The sequence below is a fragment of the Fundulus heteroclitus genome, chromosome 4 (assembly GCF_011125445.2).
Source record: "Fundulus heteroclitus isolate FHET01 chromosome 4, MU-UCD_Fhet_4.1, whole genome shotgun sequence".
In the NCBI taxonomy this organism is placed as follows: domain Eukaryota; kingdom Metazoa; phylum Chordata; class Actinopteri; order Cyprinodontiformes; family Fundulidae; genus Fundulus; species Fundulus heteroclitus.
Genome location: NC_046364.1, coordinates 36,104,218 through 36,121,529, shown reverse-complemented (window position 1 = coordinate 36,121,529; position 17,312 = coordinate 36,104,218). Strand labels below are relative to the sequence as shown.

Genomic DNA, 17,312 nt, shown 5'->3' with positions numbered 1-17,312 from the left:
AAGTCACCGAAACCAATTTTTTTACGTGATGAGAAAATAAATGTATACTCAATTAAATTTAAAAGGCCTTGTAGAAGTTTTGGTACAGGTTCAAGGGTAAATCTAATACTAATTGAGAGTAGCTTGGAGATCTGGCACAAGTCTCATATTACCACTGATGTGTTGATTCTTCATAAAACCACATTGTGATTACATCAAAAGCATTTTTCAATCTCTGTGAAAGCACCAGAGCCATAATTTCATAGTCATTATTCAGCAAACATATTGGTTGCCAATTGTCAATAGATAATAAGTCTTTGTTAGGTTTACGAATCTCAGTGATTAGGCCTTGGTTGGGATTCAGCAGGAAAGAACAATTTTCAATGCTTTCAATGAAAGCCTGTAGTAAAAAAGGAGCTAATACAGCTGACTTGTAAGTGCACTGTAACAGCAATGCTTATCAGGATTTTATATGTTCTTTACATTATTGACAGAACCAATGAACTGATTAGCAACTTTTGCATTGTAGATTCCTAGAAAAAGTGTAGCAGAATTGTTGGATTGGCCCGGCATCATTAGTAATTGCACAATTATTATTGATGTTTTCTAAGTTGTAATTTATCCTCTTCCAAAAGATCATTTGGATGTCAATGGTATATAGAGGTGTTTTGGATTACTAAATCCTCTTCTTCTGCAGCTTGGTTTTTAGCAATATGAGCTCCACATTGTCTTAGAAATTGCCCTGCTTCATTTTATTTATTTATTTTTTTCCAGTGTCCTGTCTGTCAATGTGGCAATAAGAATTGTTGTCTTAATGCCAAAAAGAGCTCAACAGATTTTTACTTTCACAAGTTGCACATGTATGTAAATTAATTTGTGCTCAGTAAGTGTACCACCACTTACGTATAATTTGTGCAAGCGGTTCAGTAAAAAGATTAAAAAGATTTAGGCTAGCTGGGCAGCCTTGACGGCAAATGTCTTAGTAGTTTTGAAGGTAAGACTACATAATACATTTTATACTTTCCTAGATCATAGAAATTACTTTCCCAGAAAGCTTTGAAAAGTACCTAGGAAATTCCAAGAATGTAACCAGTAATTTCTGTGAAAATTCCAGCGAGGAACCTGGTAACTTTTGGAAGTTAACCTTTATTTTCAAAAATGTACCTGGTACCTTCTGAAAAGTGTCCAGTAAAATTGGCACTAAGTTCCATGAAGGTTCCACAAAAGCACCTAGTAAGTTCAAGGTAACTAGTCAGTTCCATAAACCCTCCAGCAAAGTATCTAGTATGTTCCAGAAAGTAACTGGTCAGTTTTGAAAAGTCAAGCCTAGTTTCCAGAAATTACATAGTAACTTCTAAGAAATACCCAGCTTTCATGAACGTTTTAAAAAAGTCCATTGTATGTTCTGGAAAATCATTTGATATTTAAAAAAAAATGGAATTAATAGGTTACATGGAGGTTTTAGGTCATCTTTGGAAAGTAGCCTTTAATTTCTGAGAAAGTACCGTGTAGTGTCTGGACAAGTACTTGGCAAGTTCCAAGAAAGTAACCTCTGAGTTTCAGCAAAACATCTGACAATTTCCAGAAATTAACCTCCATGGTCAGGCTAAGTAAACTGTTAGCCCCTGGATTGTACCTGGTCAATACTGGGAAAGCAGGAATTTTGACAAAAGTTCCAAAGTGTTTGCCAAGTTTGGAAGAATAACTTCTAAATTCTGGTTAAGTAATGTCTAAATTTGCTACCATTCTGATTATTTGTTGAGTCACGCTCAACGTAGACTGAAATCTTAAAAATCCTCTTAGAATCTGTGATGGTACAGCAACCTGAAAAATCACATTGGTGTGACTTTTTTTTCCAAGATAAATCATTTTGAAAAAGGAACTTTCATGAAGTCTTGCTAGTAATTCCTGCAGCCTTTCAACTTCCTACAAAGTGCTGTTTAGTTATGCCCGAGTTTTGCTTTACACTGCACTTGCTCTTCATAGTAAAATATTAAGTCTGTAAACACTTAATTCCAACAGGACAGAAAGAAATTTAAAAAAAGGATAATTTTCTTGTACTCTTAGTTGCACAATGCAGTTTTATTTATCCAGGAAGCTGTCTGAATTGGTTTTAAACTTGAGCTGTCGCAGTGACTAAGGTCTCAATGTTTAGCTATCAAGCTACTTGTTTTTTACTCACTGAAACATTTCAATAAGTGTCAAACAAACACATTCTTACCGTCCCCCCCCTCCCCCTGTTCTGTATTCAAGCCCAGTACAATGCCAAATTCTCTGTAAGAATTATGTTCTGCATTCATTCCCTCCAAACGAGACTGATTATTTCCTATCATAGACTGAAGACAAGTGTAATCAGTGAAAAAGAGAATATTCATACTTTACATCTGAATGCTCAGTTTGGATTTAAAAGTTTACATTTAACAGATGAAACATTGGAGAATTTGGAAAACCAAAAAACCCCATAAACAAATAGTGATAAAAAGATCACATTAGCATCTTTGTTCCTGCTTGAAAGAGAACTGCAATCAGCCTCTAATTTGTCACGCTGCTGCCCTCTTCAGGTGACAAAACTGTAGGGACGAAAATATTTTTGCCAATCATGCTTTTAGCACAAACAGTTTATTTAATGTGAATCACATGGATATAAACATACCAAACAACTAGTACAAAAACAAATTACCAACGTCTCATTATTTGGGCCATAAACAACGGACCCACTGTGTTTCTAAACTTTAAATTTAAAAACAACTAAAATCTTTATGATTTTTCAGAAAATAAATCTCACACCAAGTGCATATACCTGGCAAAAAACACACTGTACTGTTTCTTTGAAACTAAAGAGGCTTATGATCAAATCTACCAAAAGAAACCCCAATCAATTAAGCTGTGAATCAAGGAATGGGTTATTTTTTGTATGGTTGATACAATGCAAAAACATTCTGCAAATAATACTAAACAGGAATGCATATTTTAACATTGGGTATACTTTAGGAGGCACCTCTAAAGCAGGAGACGGGCAGTTTCTTTGCCAACTCTGTGCAAAGTCCATCAAAATTGTAAAAAAAACCTGACAAGTCAGACTATGAAAGTCTTGTGACTAAAGATCTAGAAAAGACATTTAAGAAAAAAAAAGGCACATCAGATCTGGAATGGCTATTATAGCCTGGCGCGGCGTGCAAAATAAATGCTAATTTGTTTATTCTACCAATTTTAAAGACCTTTCTAAATATATGTGGCAGTAACTTTGCTCTCTGCTATAATACCCATCCCACCCAGAGTTCATGGTTGCATGGCCTCCGTTTCAACTGTAGATGACATGCATGCGTCCTGATGAATTCCCCCCCAGCAGGGCATTTCTTGTGGGGTGAAAGGCGGTGACGGACAGCACCGTGCTAAGGTTCTCGTCCAAGAATGAGTGCAGCAGCTGGCCGCTTTCATGGAACACCTCCACCCTCCGAGGCCTTCTCATACTTCCCACCACAAAGCAGTCCGACTGTTTAGGGTCCCAAACTGCTGATAGGTTCGACAACCACCGGCCTGTCTGCATGTCATGACTGGAAACCCAAGAGGGAGAAACATGATGCCAAGTTAGATTAAGATACAACATGAAATCATGAACACAAAGCATTTTACAAATAAATGGTGACCGTACCTGATGGATTTGAGCAAGGGAGGTTCAGAAGTCAATGAAGATGTGTCATATATCCTATAAAAGTCAAATAAAATGTTTACAACATAATTAAAACATGCCTTTATTCCAGTGCCTGGAATAAAATATTTATATAATTAAAAGTTTTGTAGTTGTAACACAAGATATGAAACATGTTCAATGGTTATGAATGCTTTTGAAAAGGTGAATGTAACCATCTGCGTGATTCACCTTATGTGGTTATCCAAACATGAGGTGAGAACTCTGTTCCCTGTGCTAGGTGAGAAATAAGCACTGCTAATGGATAAAGCATGCCCATGCAGATGACACACCGCCTTGCTTGTGGTCTTCTTAAGGTATCTATTGTCATAAATACTCACTGTCCTGCAAAAAAGATAAAAAAAAAAAAAAACATTTAATAATGTGAAAAAGTAAAATTGGATCTTGAAACCGGAGAAGAACCCAGTGTTTTAATAACTACCTGCTTTCGGCTGCAGCAAAGTACTGCATCTGGAGAGGGTGGACGCTTACACAGCGCACGGCCGTGGTGTTAAGTGAGTGGAGGGACTCATGGGAGTTTCTTCAAGGACAACAAAGTCATAAAATCAATGACTGAGAGACAACATCACAGCAATCAAGGAATGAAAGTATTATCACTATCAAAAGAGGAAAAAAAACTAAAGATGACTCCTCATTGTGAACAGTAATGCCTTACCCTGGAGTCCGCCTGTCTACGATGGCAACATCTCCAAACCAGTTTCCAACGACAAGTGTTGAGCAGTCATCTGACATAAAGTCAAACGTCTTCAGTCCATCGTCAACGTCATACACCTGGGATAAAAATGAAACTTTCATGTAGCATCTAAACCAACAGAAGGGTGAAACAGTTAAACCCCTAAATTATTCAAATCCCTGACAGAGCTGGACTTAAAATATACACAAACATGCTACTTCTGACTAGAAAAAAAAACATTTTAGGCCAAAATTCATGTCTAAAATTATTCATGATGCTTTTAAATAGTGAGCCTGTGTGAAAGTATCTTCCAAAGCATCCAAATTACCTTGATTCATTGGATCGGCTGTTTTTAATCAAGTCTTTGCAGTTGGATTTTGTGCTTAAACAAAAGAGCTCAGTGAGCAGCTGCAGCAAAACACTGTGACCATGACAACAAATTTCATTTTTCTGAGGTTTTGGGGGTACAATATGGTCTGTTGTGCACTGATGAGGCCATGTAAATGTCTAAATTGAATACCAAAGGACCTGCTCATTGCCAGTCAGCTTTGTTAATCTGCTCAAAAATGGTCAGATCAGAAAGCAGGTTCTTTCTACGCAATTCATGTTCTCAAAAAAAAAAAGAAAAAAAAAAAGAAAATAGTGAGAAATCAAGGAAGCGGTGGTCATTTTAAGCTGTGTAGGAGAAAGCTGACCGGGGAGCCGAGCCACAACCATGCAGGTCGTGCAGAGATTCCAACGCACCACAGGCCAAGCACAGGCCACAGGAGATCCGTGTAAAGCTCTTCCAGACTTGGTTCCCAAACGAAGGCTTTCACCTTTATGTCCATAAGAGCCTTTAACACTGATGGGACATTAATGTTTGCGTTTTCCGGTCTGCTAATTACACCAAAATATGTCATAAAAATCCTTCTAGCTTAAGCTTTGAATATCTGTTAGCATTAGCCGCCATTAACCTCCCTTAATAATGTACTACTTACCCTAGTAAATGTAACTACGGTATGTTTAAACATTATGCTCGTTTTTGTTTGGCTCCACCTTCACCCGATAGTGCTATGAGCATTAGTACAGCATTAATATTGATTTAATGCACTGCAAAAAGGGAACTAAAAGTAAGTGAAATTTTCTTGAAATCAATGTAGTTTTCCATAATTAGAGCAGGTAAATAAGACTATTTGCCAATGGAATAAGATTTTTGCACTTAAAATAGGAACAATTCATCTCCATCATCTTATTTCAAGTGTAGGATATCTAATTATCTTATTTTAGGGGTAAAAATACTCACTCCATTGGCAAATAGTCTTATTATACTGCTGGAAGTCAGGGTGCGATCGCTAACACGTACAGGTCTGTGTGGCCCTCCATAGATATGCCTCCCCAGACCAACACTGACCCACCACCAAACTGATCATCCTGAAAAATTTTGCCGGCCCCAAAATCTTCAACACAGCGTCTCTACAACCTTTCACACGAGGTCAGAGTGAACCTGCTCTTATCTGGAAAAAGAAAGGGGCGTCAGTGCAAAACCTGCCAATTCAGAGGTTTTCTGGCTAAAGCCAGTCGAGCTCCACAGTGCTAGGCAGTGACAACAGGGCCTACTAGCAGACGTCAGGTCTTTAGGTCACTCTCATGAAGTCTGTTTCTAATGCTTAAATACATTCACACCAATGGCTAGAGGTCACTTTGTAAAAGGAGCAAATAGCAGTCCTGCTGATGGGTTAAGGACCTCCGGTGGCCCTACCCAGCTCTCCTGGAGCAACTACTTGTCGCCTGGAATCCCCTCCATGCCCTTGAGACTGTGCTGAGAGACACAGAAAGCCTTCTAGCAACAGCACACATTAATGTGCCATCCTGGTGGAGGCAGACTGCCTAGGCAACCTCTGTAAGGTCCAGGTATCGCCTCATGCTACAAGTAGTGATGCAACTGGAAAGCAGTCAAAAGAACACAAGAGGGAAAATATTTATAGCCTCCACCTGCAAAACTTGTCCTGTTAATTTCATTAACACAGAACAGACAACACTGATTAACAACCTCCTCTATTGCTGAACTGCCAAGATGTTATATATTGCAAAAGATGAATGGTCATAGACACCAGTGGAGATTTGTAAGTCTATGATAGTTGTTAAAGCCACAAAGACTTTCCATTGATCATTGAAAAGGTTATGAATAATCCCACCAAGGCAAATAAAAATTAATATTCCCCGACATACATTCTTATTTTGGGGGGGATAGGTCTTTGCCATCTTCGAATAGAAACCAACTTCCTGGTTAAAAAAAATGTAATCTCAATTTGCCAGGGTTATGTATAATTTCAAAAGAAACGTTATTTGCTAGACAGGTGATAACCGTACGTACATCATCAAAGACGGCCTTCTCTACATCCATGCAGCGCAATGATCCGTCATAGCTGACGCTCAGCAGCTGGGTGGGTTGAAACCTGGAGAACGCCAAGCAGCTCACCGGACGAGAGTGGGGCTCAAAGAGCAGAACACCATCATCGCCCCATTCAGCACCCTGATGCACAGAAAGACGAGTCCTTAATGTCAACGTGGTATTATTACAATAAAAACACGTGAGCCACATTGAGTATAGCACATACAGCAATGGTGAAAGCATTTATGCTCAAGACATACATTTAAAACAGTTAAAACATCTCTTAAGCATCAAATACTATTTTGCCTTGCAAAATTAACCAAAACCTTCAAACTTTTTCAGATTTTGTCAAGTTACAGCCAGAGATTCTTGATGTATTTTCAAATACATTTAATTGATCTTCCATCATAATTGAGTACAATTGTAAAGTGGAAGGAAATTAATTAACCCTTGGGTTTAAAAAAAAAACGTTTACGAGAAACATATCTGAAACACGCGCTTTCATATGATTTTAAAAATCTATATAAATCACACCCAAAAGTAAATTGACCAGTTTGGCTCATCACTGCAATCACACATGTTGCAGCAGTGACAGGGAAGCTAGTCAGACCTAAATCCAAAGGGGAATCAGAGGCACAGCCTAAATGTTGCTCTCCACATGTGGTCTCCATCCAATCTAAGAGAGCTTTAGTTAATGTTTGGGTGTGGGGGGGTATTTAAAAAAAAAATATTCTTCCGATTAAGAAAAATTAAAATGTGTGATTGATATCTTATATCAACATCTTGGGACATAATGTTTAGGGGGTTTCATATCAGACTACCTTCAGACACTCATCCTATGACTTGGTTACAGCTGTGTTGACATCTGGACAGAGATTGAAGGTAGAGGAGCGAGGGAGAGCTGTGATTGGCTATGCCCAGGGAACACAGTATTACATATGATCCAAAAGAACAGCTCGTCAATAGCTATGTTTTAGTGGACAAAATTTCACGATCACATAGAAATATATTTGGATAAAAAATATATTTTTTTAAAAAAATTATCAGATTGTACCGTTTATATGGGCACAATCAATTATTCAGACGATAATGCACCTTCTGGCTTTATTCAAAATATAGAACCACTCTGACATGCGCAGGTATAAACTTTCCCATAAAAAAAAACAAAAAAAAACTGCTGTCTTTGCTTAATAACAAAAAATGGCAAACAAAGACGTGTTGTACAAGTTCGTTTGTCTTCATCTTCCTCTGTGTCAACAATGTTGGCTTCACTCTGAGAACTTTCGCCTGCAGCTATCCTCTTTCAAATCTTTCCTCCGCATGAGCTGTGATGTTCGTGTGCAACAGAAAAATCTGTCCCCAGAGAACAATTTCCCACAGCGCACATCCCGGAAGTTGTTCAGGCTATTCGCCGGAATAGCGGTATATGAAAAATCCTATCATAAAAATAATAAAGACAGGTTTCCGGTAAGTACCGGTATACTACACATGCCTAATTGAAACGTTAGTAAATAAATAACTATTTTGAGCTCTTTATATGTTTCGAATAGAAAGGTTTAATGGAGAAACTCGACAGTTTGGCTTCCCGACGTATTTCCAGAAATACAATATGTTTACGTCAGGCGCACTCGGGTCAGTTTGCCACATTTGCAATAACTTGATCCTGACAAGCGTTTATATGCGCGTTGATTGGATTAGCAATCAACATTAACCAACCCTCTCATTTGAATACAATTTCATTCCAATTAAGCTCCATCCGATCAAAAAATTCCAATTGGCTTGTTTACATGGTGCATTTTTATTCCGATCAGCCCTTTATTTCAACTACTTTTGTCCATGTAAACATAGCTATTGTTACACCTTTTGAAGATGCTGGGACCTCTGACCAATCTTTAACCTGTTACAGTGTAAAAAAGGAACAAACAACTCTTTTTCGTGTGCAACTCCCCTTTACAACAAAGTGTTACTGTGAAAATCATGTTCGAAAGTGACAAAACAAAGAAATTGAAAGGCTATGAAAACCTTTGTAAAGACACCATCATAGAGCACAGAACCACTCACCAAATTCCAGAGTCCCACTTTTCCCCACTTGTCTCCAGCAGCCATCAGCAGACTGCTGCTGCATGGATGGAAGGCTACAGAGAAGATGCGATCTTTCACCACTTTGGCCACACAGTCTTCTGATATCTTCATGTTTTTCAGTGAAGCAATATACCTGTTTTTTTAGACAATAAAGTAATCTGACTGTCACACAAAACCACAACAGAACATCTTTGTTACCTGAGCTGTGAACAAAAAAAGATCATCTCACTCTTTCAGGTCAACGTTCCTTTTTCTCTCCTTTATGTCCTGTTGGGGAAAAAAAAGAAAGCCATCATTTCATTAAAGTAACTTTTGCAAAACACATTGTTTTTTGTTTTTTTTATCTGGGATATTTTACTTGTGACATTTTTAAAGAAAACCGAAAGAAAGATTTGCAACTTAGTGTGAACAATATGATTCTAGTCTTAAAAAAAAGGGAAGAAAATATAAAATCCGGACCATACGAGGTAATACTAAGAGCAATTGATTACCGTATTTTTCGGACTATAAGGCACACTTAAAATCCGTAAATCTTCTCAAAAATTGATGGTGTGCTTTATAATCCGGTGCGCCTTATACACAATTACCATTGGGTTTACCGACCGATTTTATGTGGTACAATGCCCTCAAAAATCTGTTAAAATGTGTAAGTACAACTTTGGTAAGCAATAAAGCCGTGCCGCACAATGAATATTCGGAGCGTTACGGTACACTGTGTCACTACGGGCCCCTAAGCTGTCTACATGACTGCCTGACTGTAATGTCGAAACTAGAAAAGCATTTGTGTAAAGGCTCCCACATACTCGGAGGTACTTCACTCCACGGAGGTCCACGCGTACTCGAGGTGGACTTTTATGTTAACTCAATGTAAAAGTTACGTTTATTTTGGCCTAGAAACAGGGCAGTGTAGTCTCTCTCTCTCTTTCTCTCTCTCCCTCCCTCTCTGGCTGTGTACGTGAAGGAGTGGAGTGATATTACACACTTAGGAAGAATATTTAGTGCGCCTTATATGTGGACGAAGACACGTTAATTCACTCTGCACCTTATAATCCGGTGCACCTTATGGCCCAAAAAAAATACGGCAATGTAATTCCTACCTCAGAGAAGAGCTCAAGAAGTTGTCGTGGTAGTTTGAAATTCTCATCCTGGTTTATGGGATTCATGAGAAGAGGCCCAGCAGGCTTCTTGAAAACGCTGGTCTTTAGTGGGGAAAAACAACTCAAATAAGTTAGAAAGGAAAAAAAAAAAGAAGAAAATTCAGAAGGCAACCCATAAACCTAAAGTAACAGCACACATTTGTCATACCAAATCATGATGAGACACATTTTTGGGTTCGTCGGGAAGAGTGAACTGGTCTGAAGGTTTATTTTGAAGCCGCAGGGATTTACGAGGTGGAAGTATTTCCTTAATGGCAACCTGTGACCTGCAAATAAGGATCATAAACTGTACTATTAAAGGAATTTGGCACTTTACCAGCATATCAAGGTACTATCCACGTGCAAATTTATAGTAATCAGAAAATACCTAAAGCGGAACTGAAATGAGCAATCAAAGAGGTTTTTTTTTTTTTAGCTGACCATACCTCAAACCTCGCTGAGATGGCTTTGGTCGTGTGGTCTGCTGCAAATCCTCTCTAGCCTTATGGAAAAGAAACACAGTTTTTTCTTCTGGTCAGAACGGACACAATGAACAGTGGCTATGCTAAAAGACATATTTATTAATAAAACAATATCTAAAAGTTTTTGCATACATATTATTTTAGATGTATATTGATAATGTTAGCCTCTATATGTGCTTATGTGAAGAGACATGATTATATACTGTGTATTTCTTTAGGATGCAGGAAGGATTGAAGAGTTTGTTTTTGCTTTGTATGCACTTAGCTGCAGTCCATAACCGTTGAGGAAACCGGTTGAAACCCAGATGCTAAACTGTGTCCAGGGTACTAATAGACGAGGCTGACACACACACACACACACACCCTGACAGGATGGAGCTTAGAGTATAAGAAGAGATGGAAACTGTTGTTTTCTTCCACAGTGCTGTTATTGGTGGAAATCTGAACGCACGCAAACCTTTAAGAGAGCCATTTTCACCAGTGAAAACTTTTCCTGACTTCCTGTTCATCAAAAATCATGACAACGCAAGCACTACACAAAGGCCAATTATCAGACGGCGATCCCTGCATTTTTTGTTCCTTCCTTCGCACTGACCACCACCCGTGTAGTTGAGGAGGAGCGGCCAGAAAAACGTGGACAGTGGACGGCCCGTTAGGGGAGGGGGGGTAACTACAATTTCTCATTGCACTTATGATTACTTTGTAGCAGACACCCTATGGTGTTAGATTACATTATGTAAAGTGGTTTGGGACTGGTCACCCCATATGGACATGTTTGCGTAAGAATAAACAGAAATTTGTTAGGCTAGACCACATGAAGGTAAACATCATGTGTTGTCTTGCAAATGTTACGTTTCTACTAGTATTTGTTCATATTGTTAGCAAGAAACAACATTTCATTTGAACTTGGTGTTGGATATTTTCTTATGCATAAATTGTATATTTAAGAGTGGACTGCAAGCTTAAGTTGTTGGAAATGGTCTTGTCTCCATTTGAAAATGCTAGAGCTCCCCCCCCCCCCCCCCCAGTGCCCATGTCCACTGTCGCCACATGCATGCTCAGTATGAAGGATTGCTGCAACGTCAGTCACAATGCAGGCATATGCAGTGGCTGCATATGTTCATTCAGGAGGAGTGAATGCTGAAAGTCAATGACTTGATGCAATCTGGTGGGTTTCCTAAGACTGAAAACTTTTCACCAATCTGTATCATTCTATTGAAACGACTCTGTAAAGTGAGTTATATGTTTCTGATTTTGGGTTAATTCGCTACTGACCTACTTCTGAATTGAAAGTTTAATATGAAGAGGCGTCAACATGCTTGTGAAAACCATGGCTTAAAGGAGAGGGGAAAGGTGACCACGTGATGGCACCGAACCAGTTCATCTACCTACCTGCAGCAAGTTGATGGAGGACAAAAAAGCCTGGTTCTTCCTGATGTTCTCCAGGCGCTCCAGTTCATATTCAGAAAGTCCTCCGTGACCACCCTGTTACGCAAAGACCCCGCGTTGACATCATGAATACGGCCTCCAACATTCACATCCAGAGAATATCCGCGTCTGAAGCTGGTACTCACAGCCGGCTGGTCCACTACATCTTCAGCGTCTTCATCTTTTATCATCTCCCTCTCTGGCTTTTCGTTTTCGGTTTTTGTTTTCTGTGGAGATTGAATGCTGTTAAAGAACAAACATCCAACATAACCGACTGAATCCCACTCCGAGACTAAACTTACTTTCTTCTTCGTCGCCGTGTTATCTGTTGCGTCCGGAGAGAAGTTGAGGCGTTTGGGGGCCACGACGCTCCGAGAAGACCGCCGGACCTTTGCATCGGGAGTCAGGTACTGTTCACCGGTAACAATGTATGTCCAATAATAAGTCTGTTTAACAAGGTTTCAACGCATTAAAAGGCTCACAACGAATGGAAAACAGACGGATACCGTACCTTTGCCGTAGAGTCACGTTTTGTTTGTGTGGTTAACATGTCGCAACACTCTGTAAACTATGTTTATCTCCTGGTGAATAAAACCCCGTAGTAAACTCCGACAGCACAGCTGCAAGTTTCCACACAGAATAAATGAAGGTGCAGGTCGTTTGGCGCCACACGAACGAGATGTTTTGTAACAAGCCCCTCCCCTTCTCTTGTGCAACACAATTCAGGCAGCTCATTGGTTGCGCACCATCTGTTTTCCGGTGACGTCGTAGAACGTTCACCGGAAGCACGTGCCCTCCACTTCTTATTTAAGTTAGAAAATTAGGGCTTTCTACTGTGGAAGCTCATTTCCGTCATTCTGATGAAAAAAAAAGTTTTAGTTCATAATTATGAGACACTATCTAAAAAGTATGAGATGGTATCTCATAATAATGAGATTGCTAAATTATAATTATGAGATAAAACTTTTTTGTCCATCAGAGTGGCAGAAATGGATTTCCATACTTCTAGAGAAAATCGAAGAGCATTTGGTCAATATCCTTACACGTTTTATTGTCTATATAGAGAGAAAGTGTTGCATAGGTCAGCTGGGATAATCGATCTGCTTTAGGAAGTAAAACGCTTACCCTCAGGGTTGCATTTCTTTGCAACCATTGATTTTGTTTAGTTTGTTTCTTCTTAATCACTGAATTAAAATGTATAAAGGTTCTGTGTTTTAGATCGTTACAGATGACCAAGTCTAAATAATTCACTTATTTCAGCACTCTCATATTACATACATTTAAAGGACCTAGAAGTAATAATGACAGTGGTTAAAGTCCGAGCAACGCATACACAGTGTCTTTCACGGAGACCTGCCATTTACCCAACGGTGCGTTGTTGCTGTGAAATGCCACGGGATCTTTACTAACCGGTACACAGGATAGGTACATCATGTTGTATTCTCTTCTACCTCTGGTCTGCTTCTCTTACTGGCTTTCATGTTAGCAGGCTGCTGCTCTTTTGTCAAAATAAAATATCAAATGCAGTACTCTGTTTTAGGAACTATGGGCACTCTCATATATTATTGGCTCAGGAACCAGGAAGTAAACATGGACTGAACCAAACCAGTTACTGAACGTACCTCTAGGTTTGAAAGGAGAAAAACATAACTAAGACATTGCTGATGGAGAGGACCAGTTGTTTATGGGGAATCTTACTTCCATCCAGGGCGAGAAATGAGAATGATTTAAGATTATGTTACAGTAAATATCTTATCTATAGCTCCTTTAAGTCATTGCAATCTTTAAATGGAAGCGATTGGCATTTAGTCAGGTTCAGAGTTAATCTGGAAGCACTGGAGAAGTTCTGAACACTTTGCAGAGCAATGGGAACCTGGCTGCCATTTTTTTAAATAATGTAGTGTCATCAGCCAGTTGACTGATAAGGATATCTTCCTAAGCTACTGTTATGTCTCTTAAACCAGTGTCATGAATGTATGATGCTACAATGTGAGTACAAAACAAGAAAAGATACGGGCTAATAGGGCCTCCGTGGAGGATTCTACGTTTAAGATTAAATCTGCAAGTTGTGCCATTTTTTCATTCTAATGGAGCAGTTTGCCTTGGCACATAAAGCCTTAACGGCATTACAAAACAACTCACTGAAACCAATTTTTTTAAGTGATGAGAAAATAAATTTATGCTCAATTGAATTGAAGGCTTTGTAGAAGTCTAGGTACAGGATCAAGGGTTAATCTAAAACTAATTCAGAATAGCTAGGATATCTAGCACAAGTGTGATGTGTTGATTTTTCATTAAACCACATTGTGTCTCATCAATGATTACATAAAAAAAATCCTTCTCTGTGCAAGCACCTGAGCCATAATTTCATAGTAATTTAAGTCAGCAAACATATTGGTTGCCAATTGTCAATAGATAATAAGTCTTTGTTAGGTTTACAAATCTCAGTGATTAGGCTTTGTTTGAGATTCAGCAGGAAAGAACAATTTTCAATGCTTTCAATGAATGCCTGTGGTAAAAAAACGAGTTAATACAGCTGACATGTAAGTGTGCTGCAACAGTAATGCCTATAAGGATTATTGACAGAACCAATGAACTGGTTAGCAACTCTTGCGTTGTAAATAAATAAATATAGATTTGTAGAAAAAGTGTAGCAGAATTGTGGGATTGCAACCATTGCACCATTATTATTGAGTTGATGGATTGTATTGATTTTAGAGCGATGCTTCTCTAAATGGACAAAATAAGCAGAATTCAGTTTTCCCATCTCAAGCCACCTTTTCCTAATACATCTTATGATAGTAAAGCTCGTCTTGCTGTAATTGGAAGTTTGAAGTTTTCTAAGTTGTAATTTATCCTCTTCCAAGAGATCATTTGAATGTTGCCAGTATATAGAAGTGATTTGTATTACTAAATTCTCTTCCGCTGCAGCTTGGTTTTTAGCAATTTTGGCTCCAAGAGGGAATAAGCGGGTCAGAAAATGGATGGATGGATTATCTTAGAAATTGCCCTGCTTCATATTAAATAAGCTCACAATTTAGGCCATAAGGCTTCTCCTTTTTAGCCTGAACCCAGAAAGAGTCTATTGTATTGTGTTAAACTATTGCATGCTCCAGAAGGGAGCCGTTTAGTTTCCAGTGTGAAAATCTACAATTATGTTCAGAGACAAAAAGTTGCACATGTATGTAAATTGTTTTGTGCTCAGTAAGTGGTGTGTACCAGACGTCATTACCCCATTGGGACTTCCAGAAGTTCACATCAGCAGGCATAGTGACTTTCTTGAAAGAAACAAAATTCAGTTTTACATTTTTGGCAAATATAAATATGGCTTTATGTTTACAAATGTGTATTAAACCCTCTGTCATTCAGGAGAGATATAAACAAAGACAGAGTTTAACAAAGAATAATAAAGATAAAGTAAGAAGTACAAAGTTTTTTGATGCCTGAACAAAGTGTCTCAGTAAGGAACCCGGTTCTGCTTCATTCCATTGAAATGCATAGTAGAAACTGTAAATAACATAGCCAAAGTGGCCTCTTTATAACATTAACTGGAAACCTGAGTAACTTTTTCCCCCCAGCATAGAATCTTCCTTCAGACTGCAGGTGGGAAGGTTTTTACTCCTTCAATTAATCCATGGTTTCCAGTGTAGTATACACATTTTCCTTCATCACAAGCCGTTTTTATGATGGGCAACAGCTAACACCAGCATACTTTATCAGCTTGGGTGAGATCCAGTGCAAATGTGATCTGGTTTTCTTTGAGTTACGAGGATGTCTTGGCTGCTTTCCACAACTCTTCTTTGATTACATGTAAGTAAAATTTAATGATAATCCTTCTGGGTCTGTTGCTTTTTGGAGTCTTGCGACCAACATGATGCACTGTGTCAATAGTGACAAGTAAAGGGGTTGTTATGTTCAGTGAGTACCGCTAGGAAGATCTTCTTGGCAATATTCCGCACATTGTCTCTGTCCGTTTCTTTAACACCATAAAGCGTCAAATATCCCATCCGAGATAGGTGTTCCAAGTCGTTGATTATTTTCTGGCACATATCCAGTCGATCTTCCCATTTAGTGGCTTTTGTTTTCAGAACATGCTCTTTTCCTTTCATTAATTTGATTTCATCACATGCAAAGTCGACGTTCTTCTTTAGACCTTCCGTCTGCAGTCTATCATTTATAAGCTTTGAGAGGCTAGTGACCACGTACACATTCCCTGATCAGACACTGAGTGCATAGGTTTCTTAGTTGCTGGAGAGTTATACGGGCTGACAGAAGCGGCATAATCTTGTCAGCTATGAATGAGTGTGTTGCCTACTGCGACCATGTTAGCAATGCTCTCTCCTAGCCTAGCCTGAGCTTTTCCACTGATCTTTTCTTGTCACGTGGAGGCAGCATGTTGTCACTTTGTTCTAATAATGCAGTCTTCAGTGGTATTAGGCAAAACACAGATGCTCTAAAGGGTTTTTACTTTTGTTTCTAACGTCTTTTAGGTTTATTGAAACACAGCTCAACAGTAAGCTCACCTTTTTCTCCTCCATCTTGAAACAGACCCCTTTTTGAATCAGTGCTCCATCCGAATACTTCTTTTGGGTAAGGACTCTTTAGTCAAAGCGGAAGTGTGTCAGCATTTGCCATGATAAGTGCTGCCCGAATAGTGCAGTCAGTAAGGAAGGAAGTAGGAAGAGGAGCCTTTATCCTTTCTCTCACAGCTACTTTAGCATAGGAACCTTGTGATGTCCGGAGCTATAAGGAATCCCACAATCCTTTGTGTGACTTTACCTATAAACACAGCTCACCTCATGGAAATAACATAAATGTCCGCATCGAAATGCGCACGCACTTGCAGTTCTTTTTCAAAAGGCTGTTGGCACGAATTTGACTAGAATCATTCATGTGCCTTTCTATCATGTAATGACGTATGAGTGAAAGTCTGTTTGAATTTGGCGCAGGAGTTCAAAGCTCCTTCCCTACCCACGATAGTGTTCTTAATGTTGACCCCATGAAAGGTCAAAGAACCGGAGCTAGGAGCTATAATGTATAGGAGCTATAAAATGGAAAATAATGCATCACTCCTCTTCCACCGTGCAGGGTTACATTATGTTGGTCTATCACGAAGAATACTAATAAAATACATTAGATTTTCTGGGTGCAGAATGACAAACTGTTAAACCCATTAGAAAGTAAGGAGTATGGAAAGAAAGAATAAATTAATAGAAGGATGGATTGATGGGTAGATTGATCTTCAAAAAAACTACAAAGTAATTATAAGTGGGGACAAGATAAAACTACAAACAAGAGTAACTGTTATTATACAAAAACAATTTAACCAAAAAATAATAAAAAATAAACAAATGAAAACTGTCTTGATGGATTTCAATAGTCCAAGTAGAAGAAAAAAAAAGTTGAACCACACCACTCCACCAGGTGCTGCACTTGCCCTCTGTGGGAA

At 38.8% G+C, this 17,312-nt stretch overlaps 1 protein-coding gene across 2 annotated transcripts; it reads right to left on the bottom strand.

Annotated features, from left to right (window-relative positions):
• Positions 1-2,579: 2,579 nt before the first annotated feature.
• wdr76 (WD repeat domain 76) lies at positions 2,580-12,564 on the bottom strand. 2 transcript variants are annotated; one of them, XM_036136486.1, is made up of 15 exons: positions 12,375-12,564; positions 12,166-12,252; positions 12,010-12,090; positions 11,828-11,920; positions 10,400-10,455; positions 10,123-10,240; positions 9,915-10,016; positions 9,047-9,084; positions 8,797-8,950; positions 6,718-6,876; positions 4,344-4,459; positions 4,110-4,208; positions 3,860-4,012; positions 3,632-3,685; positions 2,580-3,533 (listed from the first exon to the last, which is right to left on the bottom strand). In XM_036136486.1, the coding sequence occupies exons 1-15, from the start codon at positions 12,411-12,413 to the stop codon at positions 3,281-3,283; spliced, it is 1,602 nt and encodes a 533-aa protein (XP_035992379.1). In that variant the 5' UTR covers positions 12,414-12,564; the 3' UTR covers positions 2,580-3,280. The 2 variants fall into 2 exon arrangements, with proteins under 2 accessions (XP_035992379.1, XP_035992378.1); XM_036136485.1 differs by having other exon boundaries at positions 12,166-12,273; positions 12,375-12,563.
• Positions 12,565-17,312: the final 4,748 nt, after the last annotated feature.